This window comes from Thunnus albacares, chromosome 2, assembly GCF_914725855.1.
Source record: "Thunnus albacares chromosome 2, fThuAlb1.1, whole genome shotgun sequence".
NCBI lineage: Eukaryota > Metazoa > Chordata > Actinopteri > Scombriformes > Scombridae > Thunnus > Thunnus albacares.
The window spans coordinates 31,747,353-31,768,841 of NC_058107.1; the positions used below are offsets into that span (position 1 = coordinate 31,747,353).

The 21,489-nt window shown below is 38.7% G+C and overlaps 2 protein-coding genes across 2 annotated transcripts in view; both read left to right on the top strand.

The window, feature by feature from the left end:
• The window catches only part of srrm4 (serine/arginine repetitive matrix 4), a 72,580-nt gene extending 67,544 nt beyond the window's left edge, over positions 1 to 5,036 (top strand). Inside the window, exon 13 of the mRNA XM_044330579.1 lies at positions 704 to 5,036. Within this exon, the coding sequence (XP_044186514.1) occupies positions 704 to 968 (265 nt within the window). The 3' untranslated portion in view covers positions 969 to 5,036. The remainder of the gene's footprint in view (positions 1 to 703) is intronic.
• On the top strand, positions 4,901 to 19,759 carry hspb8 (heat shock protein b8). The gene is made up of 3 exons (XM_044330591.1): positions 4,901 to 5,544; positions 10,498 to 10,561; positions 18,204 to 19,759. The coding sequence occupies exons 1-3, from the start codon at positions 5,118 to 5,120 to the stop codon at positions 18,376 to 18,378; spliced, it is 666 nt and encodes a 221-aa protein (XP_044186526.1). The 5' UTR covers positions 4,901 to 5,117; the 3' UTR covers positions 18,379 to 19,759.
• The last annotated feature ends 1,730 nt before the right edge of the window (positions 19,760 to 21,489 follow it).

Genomic DNA, 21,489 nt, shown 5'->3' on the forward strand with positions numbered 1-21,489 from the left:
AGCAAAAGTCTTTTTTACAAATGTCCAAAATGTCATCTGCTGGATGTGTAAATAGGCACTTTTTTGGTAAAAAATGAGCTATAACATCTTTATAATGCTATAAAATTTGTGAGTGACCAAAAAAATCTATTAGCTTTAAACCTCCATTAATTGATTCTTTTGGCCACTTGGCCACGACACCCTGACTTTTTATCACCTTCTAAGTTGATATGGCAAACAGTTGCTTACTTACCTATCCGTTAGATACGCAGCAATATTATTATTCATTTGGAGTCATGTTTATGTCCACCTGACAACTGTAAATCTCATATTCACTCTCTTTTTAGCTGTTTTTGCCTCCTGAGGAAAGTATCTGTCTCTTTAGATGCTAAATGTCACGTTATGTTCACCAGCTAGTCTCTAACTGTGTCTGTTTGCTGTTGGGTGCTGAGCAGGTAAAGTACAGTGGTTTTTAAGAACTTTTTCACTGAAACAGTTGCCTGCTGCGACTGAAAATGACAATGAGGGGAGTGAGAGTGAGCCAAAACAGTAATGTTGCGGTCTGTAAACTCAGACCAATGAGCTGAAAGACACTAAAACGCTCCATAGAGCTGAAGTGAATTGCAGTTGGGTGGAAAATTCTTTGTGGGTTCTTTCACATTAAACATAGTCATTCGACCCATTGTTCATATATAAAAATCTATATCTATGTGGCTCCTCACAGTGCCAGGAAGCGCCCCATCCCATACTTCAGACCCAGTCCTTCTTCCAGCAGCCGATCGACCAGCGTGTCATCCTGGAGCAGCCTCTTCACGCGTAGCCGCAGTCGCAGCCCGATCCACAGCATGAGCCGGAGCAGGAGCCGGAGCCACAGTTACTCCTCCTACAGGAGCTACAGTCGTAGTTCATCCTGGAACTCAATCTTTGGGACCCGCAGTCGCAGCCGGAGCCGCAGTTCGCTGAACAAACGCAACAAAACCAGGCATTAGGTTTCCCAGAGAACATTACGGGACAGAAACATCTGCCGTGTTTCCAGTTGAGAGCGAGGACGGCGGATGTTGGAACAATCGACTGTGTGCGTCTCCGTGCTCGTCTTTGACGCTTGAGTGGAAATGTCCCAGCAGGGGTCCAACCATGTCTTTCATTGAGGCAGTCTTGTTCACTCTGCCCACAGAGACTACTGGAGACCGAATGTCTTTGTTTGTTTTGTTCATGTACAGCATCCTCTTGCATCAGCACTCACAATGGCCTGAGACTGTTCATCTCTTAGATATTTACAATATCACATAGAGGGAAACACATTTATTGTATTTGGTCAACTAAGATCCTTATTTTTATGCCTGTGCACTTCCCATTAAATTATTACTTTAAATGCTTTAAAACTGTAAATTTAATATTTATTTTTAAATGGGTTGAAACTACTTAATTCCCATAATTGTTTTATCTTGCAATATATGTTTTGGCCATATGCAGGTGCAGATGCACTGGGTGAACACTGAACTCTTGAAAGGCAGAGTTTCACAGGACAGCATGTTCTAGGTTTTGCACCATGAAGTGAAGAATCGAGGTAACATTTCGGCCATTTGATCCGAGTGTTTACAAATGGCTTCAGAGGGATCGTTATCAGGAATAAGGAAACGGTTTATTGCTCTGATCTCAGCATTTCACAAGGTGGGGAACAGACGTGTTTTCTCTGAAAAATGAAACGGTGAGGGTGGCCTGACAGCGAGCAAACAGCCTGTCAGCTCAAATGTCAAATTAATTTATCCTCTGATCAAGTGGAAAACAATTGAAATGTCAGTCCATGTAATACAACAGAGAGCGATTGAAATATTGCGCAGGGACAGGGAGGAGGATTTGTTCTGACAAAATCCTCAGTGTCTGCAGAGGTATTTCCTTGACATCTCAAAATGAAAACAATTGCAAAAAAGATACTTTAAAGATAAAAGTAATAGACATTTTTATCGACTTCAATGCTTAATTTTTCATCTTAGATTGTCTGTAGTTATTATACTGCATGTGTTAGTCTCAGAGTTTTGTTTATTTGATACATTAGATTAAAAAGCGAGCACAGGAAGAAAAAACTGCACCTCACTTGGTTGCAACAAACTGAAAATAAGTCAGAACTTATGAATAACATTGAATCTTAATATACTTGAGTAATGTTTTCCTGCTACAAGACTAGAACCAAACACATATAGCCACTGATTTTTTTTTTTTTTTCCAGTGTTACATGAACACAGAAGGTCAAGTTTTGAATTGTGCAGAAGCATACATATTTATTACTTATTTAATATTTATTGGTTTGTTGTCCCTATCAGTAGTGGTCAATCTTTCTATGCAACACTGTCAATTTATAGTTATGACACTGCTGTAATTTATTTTTGGTATGTTGTAAATAATTCCTTTTGGTTTTGCCACCTGACTCACACATAAACCTCAAATTAGAAGGCAGTGTTTTCAAATAAAGAAGGAGCACAAACTGGAATTGCAGAAAAGCTCCTTCCTGTCTGACCTTTTGTTTTGGGTGCTTAAAAAAAAACACAACAACAGAAAAAGGAATAGTTTGACATTTTGGAAAATATGTGCATTTGCTTTCTTGCAGAGAGGTAGATAAGAATAGCACCACTCTTATAGTCGTCTGCTAAATATGAAGCAACAGCCAGGAGCCGGTTCACTAAACTTAGCATAAAGATGGAAATGAGAGACTCTTGAGCTAATCTACTGGCAGGTTTACTGTTGGCTGTGGGTTTGACAATGTTGTTTTGTAAGGTTTAATCTGAAAACTGGTTGTTTAATATTACGTTTGTTGTCTAATACATTAACGGCACTGAGCTGCGTCCTCTTCATCATCTGATATTTCTCTAGATATTCTGAACAGAGCTGAAAATGTTTAGCCCGGCGACAAGAATTTGAGAGAAGATTCTGCCGTAACAGAACTTCAAGACTCATGTTTGTTTAATCATAATGGATATAAGGTCCTATTTTGTAGGGAGGTTAGCTTGCTACAAGACTATTTCTCTGGCAATCCAAGTTTTTGGGATTTTTTTTTTTTAAATATTTGTTAAAACTCAATAGAGGTCAAAGAATAAAGAAAGGCAGAAGGTTGCTGCTTTGTATTCTTTGCTTTGTAGAAAGTTTTCCTCATTTTTCAAGTGCAGTTGTGTTATGTGCTAGCAGACAGTCTAACACATGATGTTTTGTAAAACCATAACTTGTTCTATACACTTTGGTTTTTGTACAAATTAAACAAAAAAAAGATAGTTTTAGAGGTAGGTTGATTTTCTTACATGCGGACTGAGCCAAATTAGCTGTTTCCCTCTGTTTCCGGTCTTTTTAATAAGCTAAGCCAAGCAGCTAATGATGATAACTTCATATTATGAAACAAACATGAAAGCGGTATCAATTTTTTCAGCTAACTCTCAGCAAGAAAGTGATTATTACCCCAAATCTCCAACTATTCCTTTAAAGTTAATTTTGCGGCTGCTTTGACTGCAGAGTTTGAATCTGCAGAAGTCTGAAACTGCCTTTCCACATAATTAAGAGTCATATTTCTCTGATTTTGTATCCGTCATCCTGTCTGTGTAACTGCTCCAAGCCTGACAGACTGCTCTCTATGCACTCAATACTTGCAGCTTATTTCCCTGAATGTCAAGTAAAATGAACGAATGAGGGAAATATAACGCTGGAATAGGAAGGAACCTGGCACAAAAGTCATAAAGTCATAAAGTATAAGAGGATGATGAGTTCAACCAGTGTTGACTATGTGCTAGCGGAAGATTTGTGCAGTCATGTTGATAAACTTTATGGATGGGCACCTCTCCCCATCTAACAATGTAAAGTTTACATTAGTTCTTGTGCAAAATAATGTCGAATATGTAATTACTGTGGTGTAAATATGCATCTGCATTGTATAAATTATTCAAAGGATGTGATGATTTCATTTACAGAATGTGATATTTGGGCCTTGGATGTGTTAAAATGGTGTTGATGTGGAAGAGGAAAAGATGCCAGTTACGCATCAATCAATGGACTCTAGATGTCTTTGTGCTGAAGATCCCTCTGATCATGTCTTTTGTTATCTTGAAAAATTCCAATAAGAAGCTCATATAGCAATAGTGATCCAGTGTTTTGGTGTTAAAATTATGCATAGGCTACTCTCCCGTTTCCCATATGGACCAGCATATTGCAAAAACACATGTTTTTCATACTGTCACATTTATTCTTGTGTCAGTGTGAACTCGCGTTGTAATAATGTGTCACCTGGAAATTGAATTGTCCCCGCCATAAACCTCCATGAAATCAACTTTCCCTTCCCTTTCACTGCGTGTTCAGAATAAGCTAGTATATAAAATCATGTTCTGAATAAAAAAAACGCAATCGCAGTTTTCTCTTGTGTTCAAACAAACAGATGATTTAACCTCACAAAGTTGACTTCTTAGTGGTTTTGTTTTATCCGTACAGTGACATCAGTGTGTTTGACCTGAAGCTCTGCGTTATTTTCTATTAAAAAGCCAGTGAGTCACAAAGAGGAGGGAGCTCCAACTCTGTGTGAGTGACATGTGGAGAGCGACTTAATTTGGTAAAAGGAAGGCTGGTCTTTTGGTCAGCTGTTGCGCATGCACTGCAAAAAATATCCACCGTAGCAAGTCATGTAATCCTTATTAAAGTCTTGACATGTAATTTGACTCTAATAAACAGCTGAAAACGCTGATGTGAATCATAACAGGAACAGTTTCCTCTTGTTTTAAGGACTTTTAAGTGTTTAAGTTACGATATTACTTCGCAAATTGGTATTTTTTTTGCAGTGTGCATGATCTCCAGATCCTCCCAGCACTTTCCAGACACTTGCCCTGTGCCGACTCATCGTCTGGGAAATCGCTACCCAGTATAAAACCCACAGCCAGAAGGAATTAGATCAGTTCCTTTGAAGGCGTTAGAAAGTGAGTCCTCTTAAGTGTTTGTTGTTGGATCAACAGGTGACCGATTGCGTAACGGTGATGCACGTAATCCGAAAGAGATAAAAGTTTTGCTACACATAGATTTGGGTGGTCCTGTTTGAAAAAGGAAAAGATTTTGTGTTAGGGTTGTTTTCGCGTAAACAGCTGAACTTTCTCAGGTTTAGACCTCAGCTGGACATGGCAGAGGGAGACTTCTACACGATGGGAAACCGACAGAGGTTTCCCAGGGATCCGTTTGGAGAATCGCCGTTCAGAGAGCAGTCTCCATTCAGGGATCAGCTCGGACCTCGGTTTATGGAAGATGAGTTTGGGATGCCACCTTTCCCCGATGATCTCGCAATGGACTGGCCGGGCTGGGCTCGGCCGGGCCGGTTAGGCACACGCCTCAGTTCTTCGCCCTTCAGCAGCAGTTTACGCACAGGTTTCCCCCCGCGCCAGTCCCAGGGAGGCCCCACGCTGTACACCAGCAGGTACAACGAGCCCTCCTCCCGGAGCTCCCCCATCACCACCGGGGGCGAGCCCTGGAAAGTTTGTGTGAACGTCCACAGCTTTAAACCAGAGGAATTAAACGTCAAAACGAGAGATGGATTTGTAGAAGTGTCAGGTGAGTTGTGAGGTTGTTTTGATGGGTAAACCTGTATGGATAAATGGAAGAAAAGGCAATTTTGACTGCTGTGACTCGAGGTCAAAGTGAGCCTCAAGACAACTTGCCACTGTGACAAACATCAGTGCAGAATACGAATGAGTTTTATTTATAGTGTGCATCTAAAAACAACACATACTGTCCAAAGTGCTTTTACAGACAACAATTAAATAATCAGAATGAAAAATTACATTGAAAAGTTGCACAGAAACCGCTTTAAATAGATTATAAACAGGACAGGTACACAGATAGGCCTGCATTGTGTTGTGAAAAACATTATCTGCTGGACTGTAGCTGCCATTGAGGACATGGAGGTCATGCCCTCAGTATATACCCAGCATAATTTGGGGGATTTACTTTATATAATTACATAGAAATTACACATTTTAAGGCAAAATCATTTCTTATTTTTCCACCACAAATAAGTGGAAAAGCAGTTTAAAGTGATTATAAATTGACAGAAAATATAATTAAACAGTTACGGCATATTTAAAATAATAAAGAATTAGGAAATCTTACAAGATTGTTTTGGGTGGCAAGTCAAAACCGACCTAAGGGGGTGGGATTATGCAGAGGGAGTTCAGACTTCTGACCTCGATATTTCAAAAGTCTCAACAACAATCTTGTTTAATGTATTTTTATTTGTAGTTAACGTTCACCAGTTAGTCACATTTAGACAAAACGTCTTAAACATACAAGACAGACGTCCACATGTACAAGTAAAATACATTTAAAATCACAAAATAGTCTGAGGGTTGCAACTAACGATTATTTTCATTATCAATTAATCTGTTGATTATTTTCTTGATTAATCGTTTGGTCTATAAAATGTCAGAAAATGGTGAAAAATGTGGATCACTGTTTCTCAAAGAACAAGATGCAACCTAAAATATCTCGACTTGTCAGTCCACAACCCAAAGATGTTCAGTTTACTATCACAGAAGTAATAAAACCAGAAAATATACACATTTAAGGCATTTTTTTCATGAAAAGTGCCCCTAAAAGATTAATCAATTATGAAAATAGTTGACAATTCATTTTCTGTCAAACAACCAATCAATTGACTAATCTTCGCAGCTCTATTGAAGTCTAAAATTAATTGTTTAAATAACAGGAGTGCAGCCAAATCAAAGTGCCAGAGCCAAGCAGATTTTATTGAAACAAAGCATAAACAACATCTTACTGAGCATCTCTGAGGATTCTCGTTCAAATCTGGCCAAGAAAGATCATCTCTTTTAGTTTGGCAGCAGATTCGAAGCAGCACAATGAAAGCCTCGGCAGTGTAACATGGTCTCATCGTTAATGAGTCTTGATATGGAGTGAGCTGGACAGATTTTGGGGACTGGGACTTGCACGCTGGCAGGCAGATCCTCAAGCTTAGACACCTGTTTCAGATTCCTGGAGAATCACTCCCGCAGTCACACATGAGCTCGATTTAGATTTAAGGCAAGGCCCGTGACAACAGTCTCTGTTTACAATAAGACAAGCCACTCGCTGCCATTAAACACGGGAGAGAATGTTCTGGAAATAGGACCAGACTTTTACCCAGAAGGCCTTGTGCAGCTTCTGTCTCCGCTGGTATCACGTTCAAGCTTGGTCACTAAATCTTGTAGAAATTTGCTTCCTCATGTCCGTGCTTCAAAAGACAGACAAATTCCAGGGATACCCCGCACTGAAGGGAGCACAGAGGAGAGCAGGCCCCCTAACTCTGAGTTTTTTATAAACACATTGTTGGTATGCCAGTTGGGTCATTCAATCAGCGCCATGTTGGGCCTGCCTGCCATGGTGACTCGACCCCGTTTTAAACGTGTGACTGGGGAGTGTGATACATGAATGTTTGAGGCTAGCGGTGCTCACTACGTGAACCAACAATTTCCTAACACGGAACCGTCCAGCTGATTGTTGTCACTGACCAAATCAGTTGCTTTTTTTGCGTAGTGACTTGCACTGATAAATCACAGAAAACAGTCATGATGTGGAAACTCTGTTGCACATACAGTAGGCGCACGATGGAACAAGAATCCCTTAAAATACCACCAATTACTCACCTTAATTAGAAAATTAAGGCATTTTAAGGTATAAATTAATCCATTAAAAATACCTTAATTTATTTCAATGCATCCACCCAAAACCCCCATTAATAAATACCATAATTCCATCTTTATTAATGGGTAAATTAACAAACTTTTAACGTAAAAATCTGGTTTCATAATGGTGGTTGCTGAGCTTTTAATCAGCACTTTTAGAGGTTTTGTACTGAATTCAACTTGGCCCGACTCCAGAGATAGTCCATCTCTGGCGTGACTCGGCACAACTTGGCAACAAACTGGTAATGGAAACGCAAATCAATGTGGCATGATTTGGCTCAGCATGGCCAAAAGTTCCAATTGAAAGACCCTAAAGTTCAAACCAATAACCAACCAACATAAACATCATCAAGAGTGATACAACTTCTCGATTTTTAAGAATCTTCTTGGCAATCTTTAATTTTAGGCTCTTAGAAGGACCATCCACCAATTATACTTACTTATGTTCAGTTTACATGTCACAAAAATTGATTTTTTGATTTCCTCTGTGGCTCTGGATGAAGCTTTCCAAAGTAAGAAGAGAATAACACTAATGATATCATCAGAGTTATATTGGCTTGGGCTTTAGACTCAAAATTAGAGCTGCAACGATTAGTCGATTGACAGAAAACTATTCAGCAACTATTTTGATAATCACTGTGATCACATTTTTTAAGATGCCAGAAGTCTTTGATTCTAGCTTCTCAGTTGTGAATATTTTTTGGTTTCTTTAGTCTTCCAGGACATTAAACTGAATATCTTTGGGTTGTGGACTGTTGGTCAGAAAAAACAAGACATTTGAGGACGTTGCCTTAGGCTTTGGGAAACAACGATCAACCATTTTTTAACCATTTTTACCATTTTCTGACATCTTGTAGACCAAACAACTAATCAATTAATCAAGAAAATAATCAACAGATTAATCAATAATGGAGATAATCTTTAGTTGCAGCCCTAAACAAAATTCATAACAGAAAGTCTGTGTTAAAACTGGAGATGTGGGTCTTGAAAGAGCATCAAGTTGCATTATAGGAAATGTAGGATCAAGTGACCCATACCGGAGACTAAACATCAGCATACCTCGTCCTCTCCTGCCTCAATGTTCGTCATTGTTTTGTTAATCTTACTCTTGTAAGTCCCCCAACAGTACTAAATCACTGAAGTAAACCTTTGATTGGACAGCTGTCCTTATACTATGTATTCAAACATCAGGTCAAAGTCTACTTAAGTGACTACAAATCTTTGAGTTAAATCGAACAATTCCAGTCAGCAAAGTGACTCATAAGGCTGGAGGTTGTGTAAATGTTTCTGTGGATCTACGCAGGAAAGGACCTCATGGGTTAGTCAAACAGGCTTAATCCCAAACAACAACTTGTGTGACTGATTGGTTAAATTTAGTGTCATGAGTCGAGTTTTAAATGGAAAAGAAATATACATTCGCATGAGAGATACAACCATCAATTGAATAATTACAATTAACAATTACAAATTAACAAATACAATTAATTGACAAGGATTTTGATTATCAAATAATCATTTAAGTCATTTTTTTAAACAAAAATGCCAAATATTTGATGGTTCAAGGTTCTTAAATTTGAGAATTTACTGCTTTTCTTGGTTTTACATTATAATTAATTGAATATTTTTGGCATTTTAACATTTGAGGATATTGTGATAGACATTGTACACTGTTTTCTGGTGTTTTATAGACAAATCAAGAAAATAATTGGCAGAATAATCAATTGTTAGTTGCAGCATATGTAGCCTTCAGAAGCATGTTCTATCCTTGATTTCTACCTCTATCCAAGTCTTGCAAAATAGACAGAAGGAAACACATAAACCTCCTTCTTTCCCCGCAACAAAAGTTGTATCAAAAAGCATCATCCTGCGTCTGCAAATGTGAAAGCTACAGCCCTGTCCTTGATATTTGTACAGGCAGAAAACCTTTTTAGTGCGTTATCCGTTACGATAACACACTGTCTGTCATCACTCCTCCCAGAACATATTACACAGAGCATCTGGAATTTGGTATCTCTGTCATAAAAAGCCTTGAAAACAAGGAGAGGATACTCTCTGCCCAAACCTCCGTTATTCATGAAAAATCTTATAGAGATAATCAGGGGAGCAGTTTGACTTCTTAAGTCATGGTGAGGTTTATATAATAATCCCATGACTTCACCGGTGATTGTAGCTCAGTCCTCTCTGGAGCTTTACATATTCCAGTCTGGATCTCTGGTGGAGTCCAGTACTTTCGGCAGGCAGAGACGTCACTGGGGGGGTATAGGGTAGCGCATAGTCGAGCTGGATGGGGGTTGAGGGGTGGGGCAGGCCACACTGCTGGCGGCGGCGTTGACATTTAGCAGCCCCAGAGCAGCTGCTAGCAGGCCCGAGAGATAGAACGGCCATAAACAGTGCGGGGAAGAGACCAGGCTTGTTGCTCTGGAAGGAAGGGGGGGTTTAGGAGGGGGCTTTCCAGGCTGAGCTGTTCTCCCCCAAGTTCAACATGTCTGAGAGAATGAAAGGGTGTTTCATCATTTCAACATGTTCATTGCACTCCACCCAATGTCACATTACAAAAACACATTTGGATTGAGCAATGGAAACTTTGTGCACCAAATGAAATCTGTTTTTATTCTAGTGTCATCATCACCTTTTTAATTTCTTTCCAATACCACGGATAAATTTAAAGTTTGTAAGAGTCATGACAGGTATTTATGATTAGTGTCCTATTGAACTGGTGATGAGGACATCCATTTATGATCCATGACCTTGCTAAACTATTGTGTAACGCTCATCCCTGAAGTTATTTAAGGTTGCATGGCTCACTCATTGTTTTTTTTCCAAACAGGGAAACATGAAGAGAAGCAAGAAGAAGGAGGCATAGTGACAAAGAATTTCACAAAGAAGATACAGTGAGTAATTTCACTCCTCCTTCTTGTTTTCCTCACTGGCTTTCTGCTCATTATGGACACAAACAGCTTCAGTTTTCATCATATTTATGACGCATGCCGCATATTCAAGAGCTAATAATTTATCATTATGGAACATAGAAGTGTTTAATGGAGAGTTGTTTGTCCACACATTGAGCTGATAGGACCGTGAAGTGGCTTCTCAGAGCCATGAAAACCGTTAAATTATCCCTAATGGCTGAAGACTGATAGAAATATTACCAACATTTTGATTTTTATGGTGGCAGTGTTAAATTAAACTGACCGTTTACCGTGTAATTAAATTACATATCTACCATTATATACTTAAATCTTGTTTGCTTAAGCCATTGCACATACAATACGAATGCTACAGAGCTGTGGTTGATGGTTGGGGCGCCTGAAAAGGGCCGAGACATGATTACCAAGAAAAAGTAATAAGAAACAAAACTCTGCTAGAATCTGCTGCTGAGAAAAGGCTGCTCAGCCTTTTGCCTGATTACATATTGAGCAGTTTTATATTTTCAAACCTCTAAAATTATTAAATAAAATGGTCTGTTGAGAGGAAAATCATTTTTCGATTACATGACTCTCTACAAGCAGATATGGCTTCATATTAATGAGCCAAAAGAAGAAAAAGATTGGGAACCACTGCCACAGTGAGCCCAAATTTTCCTGCTGACATCTGTTTTAATGGTTTTAGCCAGACAGTGTGTTTTCCCATCAAGAGCCTCTTTCATCTTCATCTTTCTAAAAAGCTGAAACATTATACTGTCCATGTGCTAAGATAAATGTACTACAAAACTTGACAGTAAAATGTGAGCACACCTTTAGTTTAAAGCCACCATATGTAGGATTTAAACATGTTTCACAGTGATGTGTCTCAGTAGTTTGTTGTATGAAAAAAGACACAAACATCCAGCCTCCATTCATGATTCTAACCAGGGGATTCAAAGATAAACGAGCTGAAAGCAACACATAGATTGTATCAATCTTCACTGCGGTTGTTAATCAGAAACTGTTGCTATCAGAAGTATCTTAAATATGTTATAATCACATAAAAATTTGCACATACTGACTTTAAACAAAATTGTTTTGTTAGCATCCAACAAATGACATCCAATAAGGTTTTAATATCGTACCTGTGGCAAAGGCTCATGGAAGCTGTAGTCATTTTTTCTGGACTTTATCACATAATATTTCAAACTTTATATTTTTTATATTCTTATACATACTGTTTTCTTTGCCTCTTTCAGTCCCTCTTTTTTTCTGCCCTCTGCAAATCACTTTGTATACTGTTTGTAACTACGCATATAAAGTTTGCTTCCTTTCTGAATACAAAAATGTACATACACAACAATGTGTTCAAAATAAACTGTCCACTACAGTGATAGATACCAGTTTACTTTAGAATACAGACAAAAAACAGATGATACACTGAGAGCTAAAAGTTATATCCAACTATATATATATGTATCAGAAGCTGGAAGTGGGGCAAGACTGTGTGTCTTAAATCACTCCCTATTTATTACATAGTGCACTATATTTATTGTTCACTATTTAATCCGGGTGTCAGAGTACTCTGTAAAATTTATTCTCTTTATAGTGCCCTCATAAATTCCCACAATGGAATAAAAGAAGTGGTGGCATTTTGAAGTAGTGTCCATATCATGTACACTACTTTCTGCTAACAATCTCTGAATGCAACGTATTACATTTTAGAGATGACTCAAAAATCAGAAATCTCAATTTATTGCTTAAAGCAAACCACTGAGTGTTTATTAGGGCTGCAACTAATGATTATCTTCATTATCGAGTAATTTCTTGATTATTTTGTCAGTTAATTGATTAATTGTTTGTCCATAAAATGTCAGAAAATAGTCAAAATTGCACCTTATAATTTCTTACAGCCCAAGGTGATGTCTTCTAATGTCTTGCTTTGTTCAATTAACAGTCCTAAATACAAAGATACTCAGTTTGATACCAAGTATGACACAGAAAAGCTTCAAATCATCACATTTGAGACGCTGCAACACGTGAATATTTTGCATTTTCACTTCGAAAATGTCTAAAACGATTATTTAATTATCAAAATAGTTGCAGATTAATTCTCTGTCGATTAATCGTTTTATCGACTGATCGTTGAAGCTCTAGTATCATTGATGTTTATTTATCTCGTAAGTGTGTAAAAGTCAATACTATGTCATTCCACCCCTCTCACTTAAAATAGTTTCGAACAGCTGCTCCAGAGTCATATCAGCTCCGAGTGGACACGCAACTCTCCAATCAAAACTTGTCAACTCCAAATAGCTGTCACTGATAAAAAACAACCTTTACTAACACTAGAATATTAAAGCATCCACTACATGGATAAGTATTGTAATAAGTATTGTAGAGCAGAAGGAGGAGGAGGAGACTTTTCATATTGTAAGTCATCCAAGCCAAACAGGCCACAGAAGTTTCCACAACCTGCCTGGCTCTCCGCCTCTGCCTATTTAATTGGGCAGCGGGAAGACTTCAAACAGCAGTGCTAATCGCTGGTGCGAATCGCCGTCTCACTGGCGCGTCACTCCAGTTCTGTTAATTTCCTGTTGGCTAATTAGTAAGCAGTTGTGCTAGCCCTGCACTGTTCATATCACAATCCTTTTAATTGGAAAGCTCTGAGATCAGGCCTGTGCTCTTCCGCTGGGCAAAACCTAAAGTGAATGACATAGAATATATAGAGCAAGGGTGGTGGGGTGGTGGTGGTGGTGGTGGTGGTGGAGGGGGGATAGGGCACACATATAAATAACTGCCCTCGATACACAAATACGCTGGTTATATGAGAGACAGAGAGAAAGAGAGAGCATAGGGCAGACATGTTATTCCTTCGGATAGTTTGTATGACTGTGAATGTACTTTTAATTGAAGCACAACTATGTTTTTTTATTCTGGATTAAATTATAATAATATCAATAAACTTTATTTGTACTACAGTTTTTAAAAAGGCAAAATATTTAGGATATGGCTGGTGATTTTCTATACTTTTCTTATAGTCAACAAATTTGACAATGAATTAATCTATTTACAAGTATTGTGTGTGTATCCAAAGTCTGATGTATGTTAGTCTGATATATGTTATTCCTAAGAGCCCTAGAGCTCTCAGGAATAATATATATCAGACTTTGAATACACAGCTCTGTTGTTGTCCAAAAAACTATTAAAAACATGTCAATGAACCACACTGTTGCACTGGGTGACATGTTTCTTCATGAAGATTATGATGATGGTAGTTTCTTTAAAGAAAACTCAAAAGAGTAATAAAAGCAATCACATTTTCAGTCTCTGGAGAGTAGTTTTGTGTAAGGCAGACACCATTGTGCATACACCAGAACACTTTTCAGTTTATAGAGCTTCATTAACTTGTTGTTCTATATATCACAACCTGTTGACTTTAATCATCTTAACAATGTGCAACGTAGTACAAAGTCAAGAGGTTGTGATATGCAGCACAACAAGCTAAGTAAACAAGCGAAGTAAACGGAACCACGTTCCCACGTTTGTGCAGTGACGCATGGTTCCCTTGTTGGCTTGTTGACAACAAGAGAAATATGGAAAATCACCAGCATTATCCCTTAAAGATTTATACAAATTATCACATTTATCAATTACCTGCCACATGTAAAAACAAGATAAAGACAGCAAAATGTAAAAACCTTTAATCTATCAGAAATATAGCATTTTTATGGCAGTTCTTCATCTTATGTGATAATAAACTGAATATCTTTGTTTTTTGGACTATTGGTCAGACAAAACAAACAGTTTGAAGGCGATAACCCTTGTTATGCAATTGATCAAAAGTATAAGTTTAAGGGTACAACAGAGACCAAGGGTTAATTTTTCTGTTTTTCCAAACGAGTGAGAAATATGTCAGTTATTAACCAAATATGTTGTTGTAAAATCAGTTCTGAGAGCAAAGGTAGCATTGAAACTTGAGGTCATGTGGCCCAGCAGCAACACAGTAACCCCTATATGTTTTGTACTGTATGTGAAAGTCTGCAGTGAGATCAGCTTGTTATTCAGGAATCTCTGTTTGTTCTTCCTCTGTATCTATCCTCATGAGACACATTATAGTACTTAGTCCATATGTGCACTGTATCAGTTGGAAAGAACATATGGGTTATATGTTTAACACACACACACACACACACCCTGTCAGGTCTCACTGTCTTGTCTGTCTCTGTCTCAGCATCTGTGCAGGGGGAAAGTATATTGGACAATTTTTTGGCAGTTGTACAAAATCAATGTCTGAGATAAAATGTGCGCTTGCCAGAGGTAAATAAACTCACCGAGCTGCACAGATAAGGTTTCTGCCGGAGTCCCAAGTAATGGGCCGACTGAGTGATTTGACTTTGTCAGAAGGGGCAACTTTGCTTCACAGCAATTGGCTCCTTGAAGGAAGGTGGAGGGAGATAGATACTGAAACATGTGTAGGTACAGTATGTGTTTGTGTGTTTATGTGTGTTTGTGGCTGGAGCAGGGAACTGATAAAAAATATTCAATATTAATACTGGCTTCCACAAACTTTAAATACTGGCTTTGGTAACACTTTACTTTGAGTCCCCCTATTTTGCACTTGTAAGCAGTACATAAACATTTAATAAATCATTTATGAGACACTATAAGCAGATATAAGTATTTTTTTTATATATTTGTTAACAACTGCAGTATAGCTCTTCCTGTGGGCACCCATAACTGAAAGCTGGTGTATAAACAGATAATGATAAACAGATAATGATGACAATATAATAAATCACAATTGTGATAATATAAAATATGCCTTCATAGAGGAAGTACTAATAAACACTTAAAATGTCCTTATTTCTGCTTATAACTATATTGTAGTGTGTTATAAACCATTTATTAATTGTTTATATTATACTTATAAGTGTTAAACAGGGGGACTTAGCAGCATGAATCCAGGGACGACAACGTCGGATTGTTGTCGAACAACTGTTGGATGGATTGCCATGAAATTTAGTACCAACAGTCATGGTCCCTGGAGGATGAAGCCTGCTGACTTAAGTGACCTGCTGACATTTCTTCTAGCGTCATCATGAGATTGACATTATGATTTTGATTGAAATGTCTCATAAATTGCTTTGAAACTTGGCATAGACATTGATGTTCCTCTCAGAATGGTTATTTTTTCTGGCTATTTATGCCTTTATTTGACAGACATTGTTGGGAATTGACTGGAAACTTCAGGATATATAGAGAGAGAGGGGTATGACATGCGACAAGGGTCATCCAGCCAGGAGTCAAGCCATGAACATTCTGGTTATGTGTTATGCGTCTTAACCATTAAGCCACCGGGGCGCCCCTAGGAATGAATTTTAACAACTTATATGATCCCTTGACTTTTCATCTAGGGCCATCATCAAGTCAAAATTTTAACTCGTCTAATAATTGCGTCATGACTATTTTTGTAATCTGTATTTCTATTTTTGTCACACCTTTCTTTTTATTTTTTGTAATTGCTTTTCCCCCACCTACAGCTCCTATTACAGCCTGTTGTCCTGTCACCATGGTCTTTTTTTTGTTTAATCTAATTTTAGTTTCCTCCTTGTGTTCCTTCATTTTTTTGTAGGGAGTTTTTCCTTGTCTTGTCCCTTTAGAGATCTTGGACTACGTATGGAACTTGTTATTAAAGTTAACCTGTAAAGCTCAATGAGACATTATATGTGGTATTTGGTTACACAAATAGGCTTGACGTACTGTTGCTATACTCGACCTCTATGTCTGTCTGCCTCTGTGAGGTGAGGTCCTTTTCTTTCTGTCTTCACTCCTCTGTCCCCTCTGACTTGTATTTCTCAGTGGAGTGGGAAGCCAGTGGAGAGACTTCTCTAATTAAATGGAGGGCAGACCTACAGTCTCCTCTTAACAACAGAGCCTGATGTTTATATTAACTCCCAAAGACACTTGGCTGCTCGCACAGAAAACCTAGAATACCCATATTTGGCTATGCTGTCTGACAACGAGCAGAGTTTGCCTGGATGTGTTGAACTTTAGCACCACTACAGTAGACTTTGGAGGGCTTCTATTAAGTGATATATGCGTTATTTCGAAGAGCTGGAACTAAATACTTATCAGCTTGACATTTAAAGATGACAAGATATCATTGTTCCTAAAGTCTCTATACATTTGTATAACATGAAGCTGTCACATGCTGCAGCTCTGGCCGATCTTGCTGCAAGTTTTGGAAGCCAATTATCCTGCTCTGCTCTGGAAATAAATACTATAATATTTCACCATGAGAAGTGTCAAAAAATGAAGCAAACAGGGAAAAAAAATTTATATACTTGACACAAATTAGCAGTTGCCTATATGACAGATGAGAGCAGCCGATTAGGAAAGTATACATCGATGGAAATTTATAAGTGTTAAACTTCTGCAAGCAGATACTCGCTTTAATTGGATTCAGGCTTCATTTTTGCAAACCTCACACCTGGGTCAACTGTGTGTTTTCTCTCCCTCGTCTTTGTCGCAGAGCAGGAGGATTTTTTATAATGAAAACTGAGGATGGCTTTCACTTCATCTCCTTGGTGTGAGATAGTTTTTGTGAGTGTAGAATGAGTGCTAGCCGAGGAGGACAGGGTGAACATTTTTAATAACAGCCACAATCCTGAGCCAAGTCATTTTTTTTCCCCCCCTGGACATATAGTGGTAAACTCATCCGACTGGAAGCTGTTTACGGGTATTGACAAAGTGTTAATAAAAAATCCATGCATTTAACAATGTTAGCACAGCGGCTCCTATAGCGGAAAATGTCACATAGTTTTGCATGACCTCTAGCAGGAACTAACTACTGTTTCTCTAGACTGTTTTTCCTCACCGCTCTCCTTATTTTGTTCCCCTCACTTGTGCCTTTAACCTTAATCCTACCGACTGGGGTACTAGCAGACCCCAGTGGTATACTTTTTGTCATATCTCACGGGTGCTTTATTCTATCATTCCAATTTTTCATTACTTTGTCAATCAATCTGTTCCTAATGACTTCACATCATTGTTTTCTGTTTCTGTTTTAATCATTGCTTTTTAAAAATACCAATGTATTTGGGTCCTGGGGGACCCCCGTCTAAAGGACCCAATTATGCCCATGCAATTTTAATAGATGGAGCTATTTATTGAATTCATGTTTTTCATGGGTCCTAATTTAAGTATCACACACTATCGGGGGGGGGGGGGCACTCTGTCAGTCATTTTGAAGGCTTTGTGGAAAGATTGTACTTTGGATAAAAGCTGCAATTTTGACTAAACTAACTGTGACTTTCCTAAAATAATAATAATCTTGTTTTTTTCAGATTACATTAATTACATAACTCATAATGTTTTGAGAAGAAATAAGTTAACATTTTGCTATGATGCTTGTTTCTTACAGTAGTTTATTCTTGGGGTCTCCAAGGACCCCAGTTGGTAGTCCTTGTATGTTAAACTTGTAGGCATGATGAGGGTTAAACATGCCGAACGCACACAGCAGCTTACAGAGTCTCAACCAAGTAAACTTCTGCTACTCTTACATCTAAACTTGTATCCTTGCATAAAAAAACACCTGAATTACATCCCCTCTTCTCTTCCGTTTCACCAGGATCCCGATAGATGTGGACCCTCTGACAGTCTTCGCCTCCTTGTCCCCCGAGGGCGTCCTCATCATCGAAGCCCGGCAGACGCCTCCGTATTACCTCTTCAGCAACGATGGCTCGCAGGGTGGCAACATTCAGGAGGCAGAGGTCCCCAAGCCCCAGGAGGCCACCATGGTCTAAACCCCCAACCTTCCCACTGACATAACAGTTCAAACAGCACAGTTGATTTGAAGTTTGATATGAAATGTGTGGCCTTCAGCTTCATGTTGTTAAACATCTAGAATTAAAATGTGTAAAATATGGTAGGGAGATCTTCTTTGACGTCCATATTAAAGCTACACCAGGCAAGGTTTTTTATCTAAAAATACACCTTTTTACAAGCTGCAATAGTTTGCCTTAATGAAATTCTTGTTCACTTCTCTCTCATTTTAACCTGAAAAACAAATGACACATGTCCAGAGGAGGCAGGACTCTATAATTATTGCATCAACAATTATAAATCCTTTTGTGAAGCATCCATAACTTGTTTATACACCGTTAATTACATTTACATTAGTATCACATAGATGTAATAATATATAATGATGAATGATAACACACAAACAAATCCTCACAGTGTGTTATAAAATGTTTTATTAATGAAGACATATCAATATATAAGATTGCAATTAATGTGTGTTACATTATGATACCAAGTATTCGTTAACTGTTACACAATAACCAATGCTTTGAAGGAGTTATACTATAGTTGCTAAAAAGTCCTTAAATCTTAATATAACTACATTATAGTGTGTTTAAATGTTTAATAAATAATTTATTGATTGATTATTTACCTCTATTTGAATGCAAAAGTTGTGAAAGTGTTACCTAAAATAAAAAAAAGTGTTACCCAAACAGCTCACGGAGCCCTCAGTGTGTGAACTTGCCTAGTGCAGCTTTAATATTACATGTGGATGTATCCTGAGGTTATGCTAGAGCTGTTGGGCCACTAATGCATTATAAGTCATAGCATTTTCAACCAACCAGTAAGTTAAGATGACACCATATGTGAACTTTTCAAGAATCACATTTATGTTTGTATTTATATTAACATCTAATTTTGTGGTACAGTTGCATAAAATCTATTGTATATGATTTCTTTGGTTAAAAAAATAAGTATTTTAGCAATTTTGACAAATGTGCCTTTATTTACTTGAGTGTCTTCCTTCAGTTCGACTGTTATCTTTTAAGTTAATGAATGTCACTTAAACTGACAAGAAACGCAAGTAAGTCACCTCCTGTGGCTTCACTAGAGGGTGAACTGTGTGCATTAATACTGTATTCTACCAAAGTGTATTGTAAATATACTTTAATATGTGACAATTCATTATAAACGTTGATCTGAAGTGTTCCAGGTTTTGCAATATGGTTTGCATTTTCTTTTCTATTTGAGCATTCAGGAAGATGGCTGCATGATTTTGGTGCGGACAGACTGACTTCTTTGCCAAAGACGTTTGTTTCCTGCCTTCTTTTCTGTTGATGTCTTTGTATTGGCTGATGCAATAAAAATGTCCAGCCAGTCTCCCAGTGTGTCTTAACATCTGTGTCTTTTATTGAGAACCGTGCCACTCACCAGCCTGGTTCCAGGGATCCAGGGAGCCTGTGGTGTTATTGTTGGATAACAGAAGGAATTGGGCAGCAGATTTGCAGAGGGCTTAGTGCTGGGTGAGATTGGCACCGCTGTGTGTTGCAGAATGGGCCGAACTCATGGAGGCAGCAATGCCAGAGCTTTTGAATGTGAGTGCAAAAATTGGGGCAATTCCATTGCATGTTGTGTGATGCAAAATAATATAATCTTCTCTGTATGTTGGACTCAAGAGGGATGATCAGTTTGAATTTTTAAAGTTTTCAAACTGGAGTCACATTGTGGAAACAACAAAAAAACAAAAGGCCCCCACAGTTTTGGCTGTACAAAAGCACTGCTTTCTGTGATGTGCAGCTCACATAAACCGTTATATTTATTGGTATCGGATGATATGTGTGGACTTGTGCTGCCATGGCAACAGCATAACTGGAACCATGCCAGTTTCTCCTTGAGCAAGTTACTCATGTAGAAGTGACTAATGCACAGCTGTGCAAATGTATAGTATCTGATTAATGTCAAAACCTCTTAGCTGAAACCGCATGATGATTAATCACTTTTTAAATTTTGCACTCACGTATTTTTGGAGTTAGCTGTGAGCATGATGCTCATGAATGTGATCACATATTCATAAACAGTTGCAAATTCAGACAAAGACAGCACTATTCAGGTTAAGATTGAGAGGATGTAAAAACATGTAGACATGATGAGTAACGCCAGTACAATAATTAACATTTTCACATGCTATTGCTTTATTGGAGCTCAAAACACAGCATGGTTATATGGCTATTATAAAGGTATCGACTAAAATTCATCTGTTGAACTGATGCAAGGCAAGCATATGCAGGCTGATGCATTACATGTGGTGTGAACAACATTTTGGCGATATCTGTGTGTCCGTCTACTTGGTGTGTTGTTGTTCAGGAGCCTCCAGCTCCTGGCTTGGGACCTCACTCATTGGACTTTGGCCCAGCTCTGGCACCTCAGGCTGGGTGATCTCCTCAGCAGCCTCCTCTGAGCCTGCCATTACCTGGATCTCTACATCCACGGCTGGTTCTTCATGCTCTGGCTGTTGGGACATGTCTTTGTCTGGGCTTTCTTGGCTTTCCAGGGCTTCTGAGCCTGCCATTACCTGGATCTCTACATCCACGGCTGGTTCTTTGTGCTCCGGCTGTTGGGACATGTCTGTGTCTGGGCTTTCTTGGCTTTCCAGGGCTTCATGGTGCTTAGAAGAATCGGGAAGACTCTCTGTGCCTTCGCCATCTGCAGGCGCTGAAGGGAGGGACTCACCAGCTGGCTCTTCATGGGTCTCCTCCTCCTGTTCCCTCCTCTCGTCATGCTCCTGAAGCCCAGCTGTGGAGCTGCCAGGGTGGGCTTGATCACCATGGACCTCTAGTGGAGACTCTTCCCCATGATCCTCATGTGCAGACGGAATCTCTGGGTTTGTATCAAGGGTGATTTCTTCCCGCTCTTCAGTAACCTCCATCTCCATCTGCATTTGTGGATAAATATGTAGAAAATGTCAGCAGTGAAATTTAGTGAGTGGTTTTGATTAAAGGTCAGCTGACTCAGCTTCCACAGCCCACCTCAGTACTGAATTTCTACACCAGGCCCTTTCAGTGGAAGTGGAAGCTCAAGAGAAATAATGAATTGGATACAGTTGGGGGATA

Bases quoted from the DNA above. Each gene is read 5' to 3' on its own strand.
- hspb8 (XM_044330591.1), top strand. From the start codon at position 5,118: ATGGCAGAGGGAGACTTCTACACGATGGGAAACCGACAGAGGTTTCCC. The intron at 5,545-10,497 runs GTGAGTTGTGAG...TTTTCCAAACAG, and splicing joins TGGATTTGTAGAAGTGTCAG to GGAAACATGAAGAGAAGCAA. The intron at 10,562-18,203 runs GTGAGTAATTTC...CCGTTTCACCAG, and splicing joins AATTTCACAAAGAAGATACA to GATCCCGATAGATGTGGACC.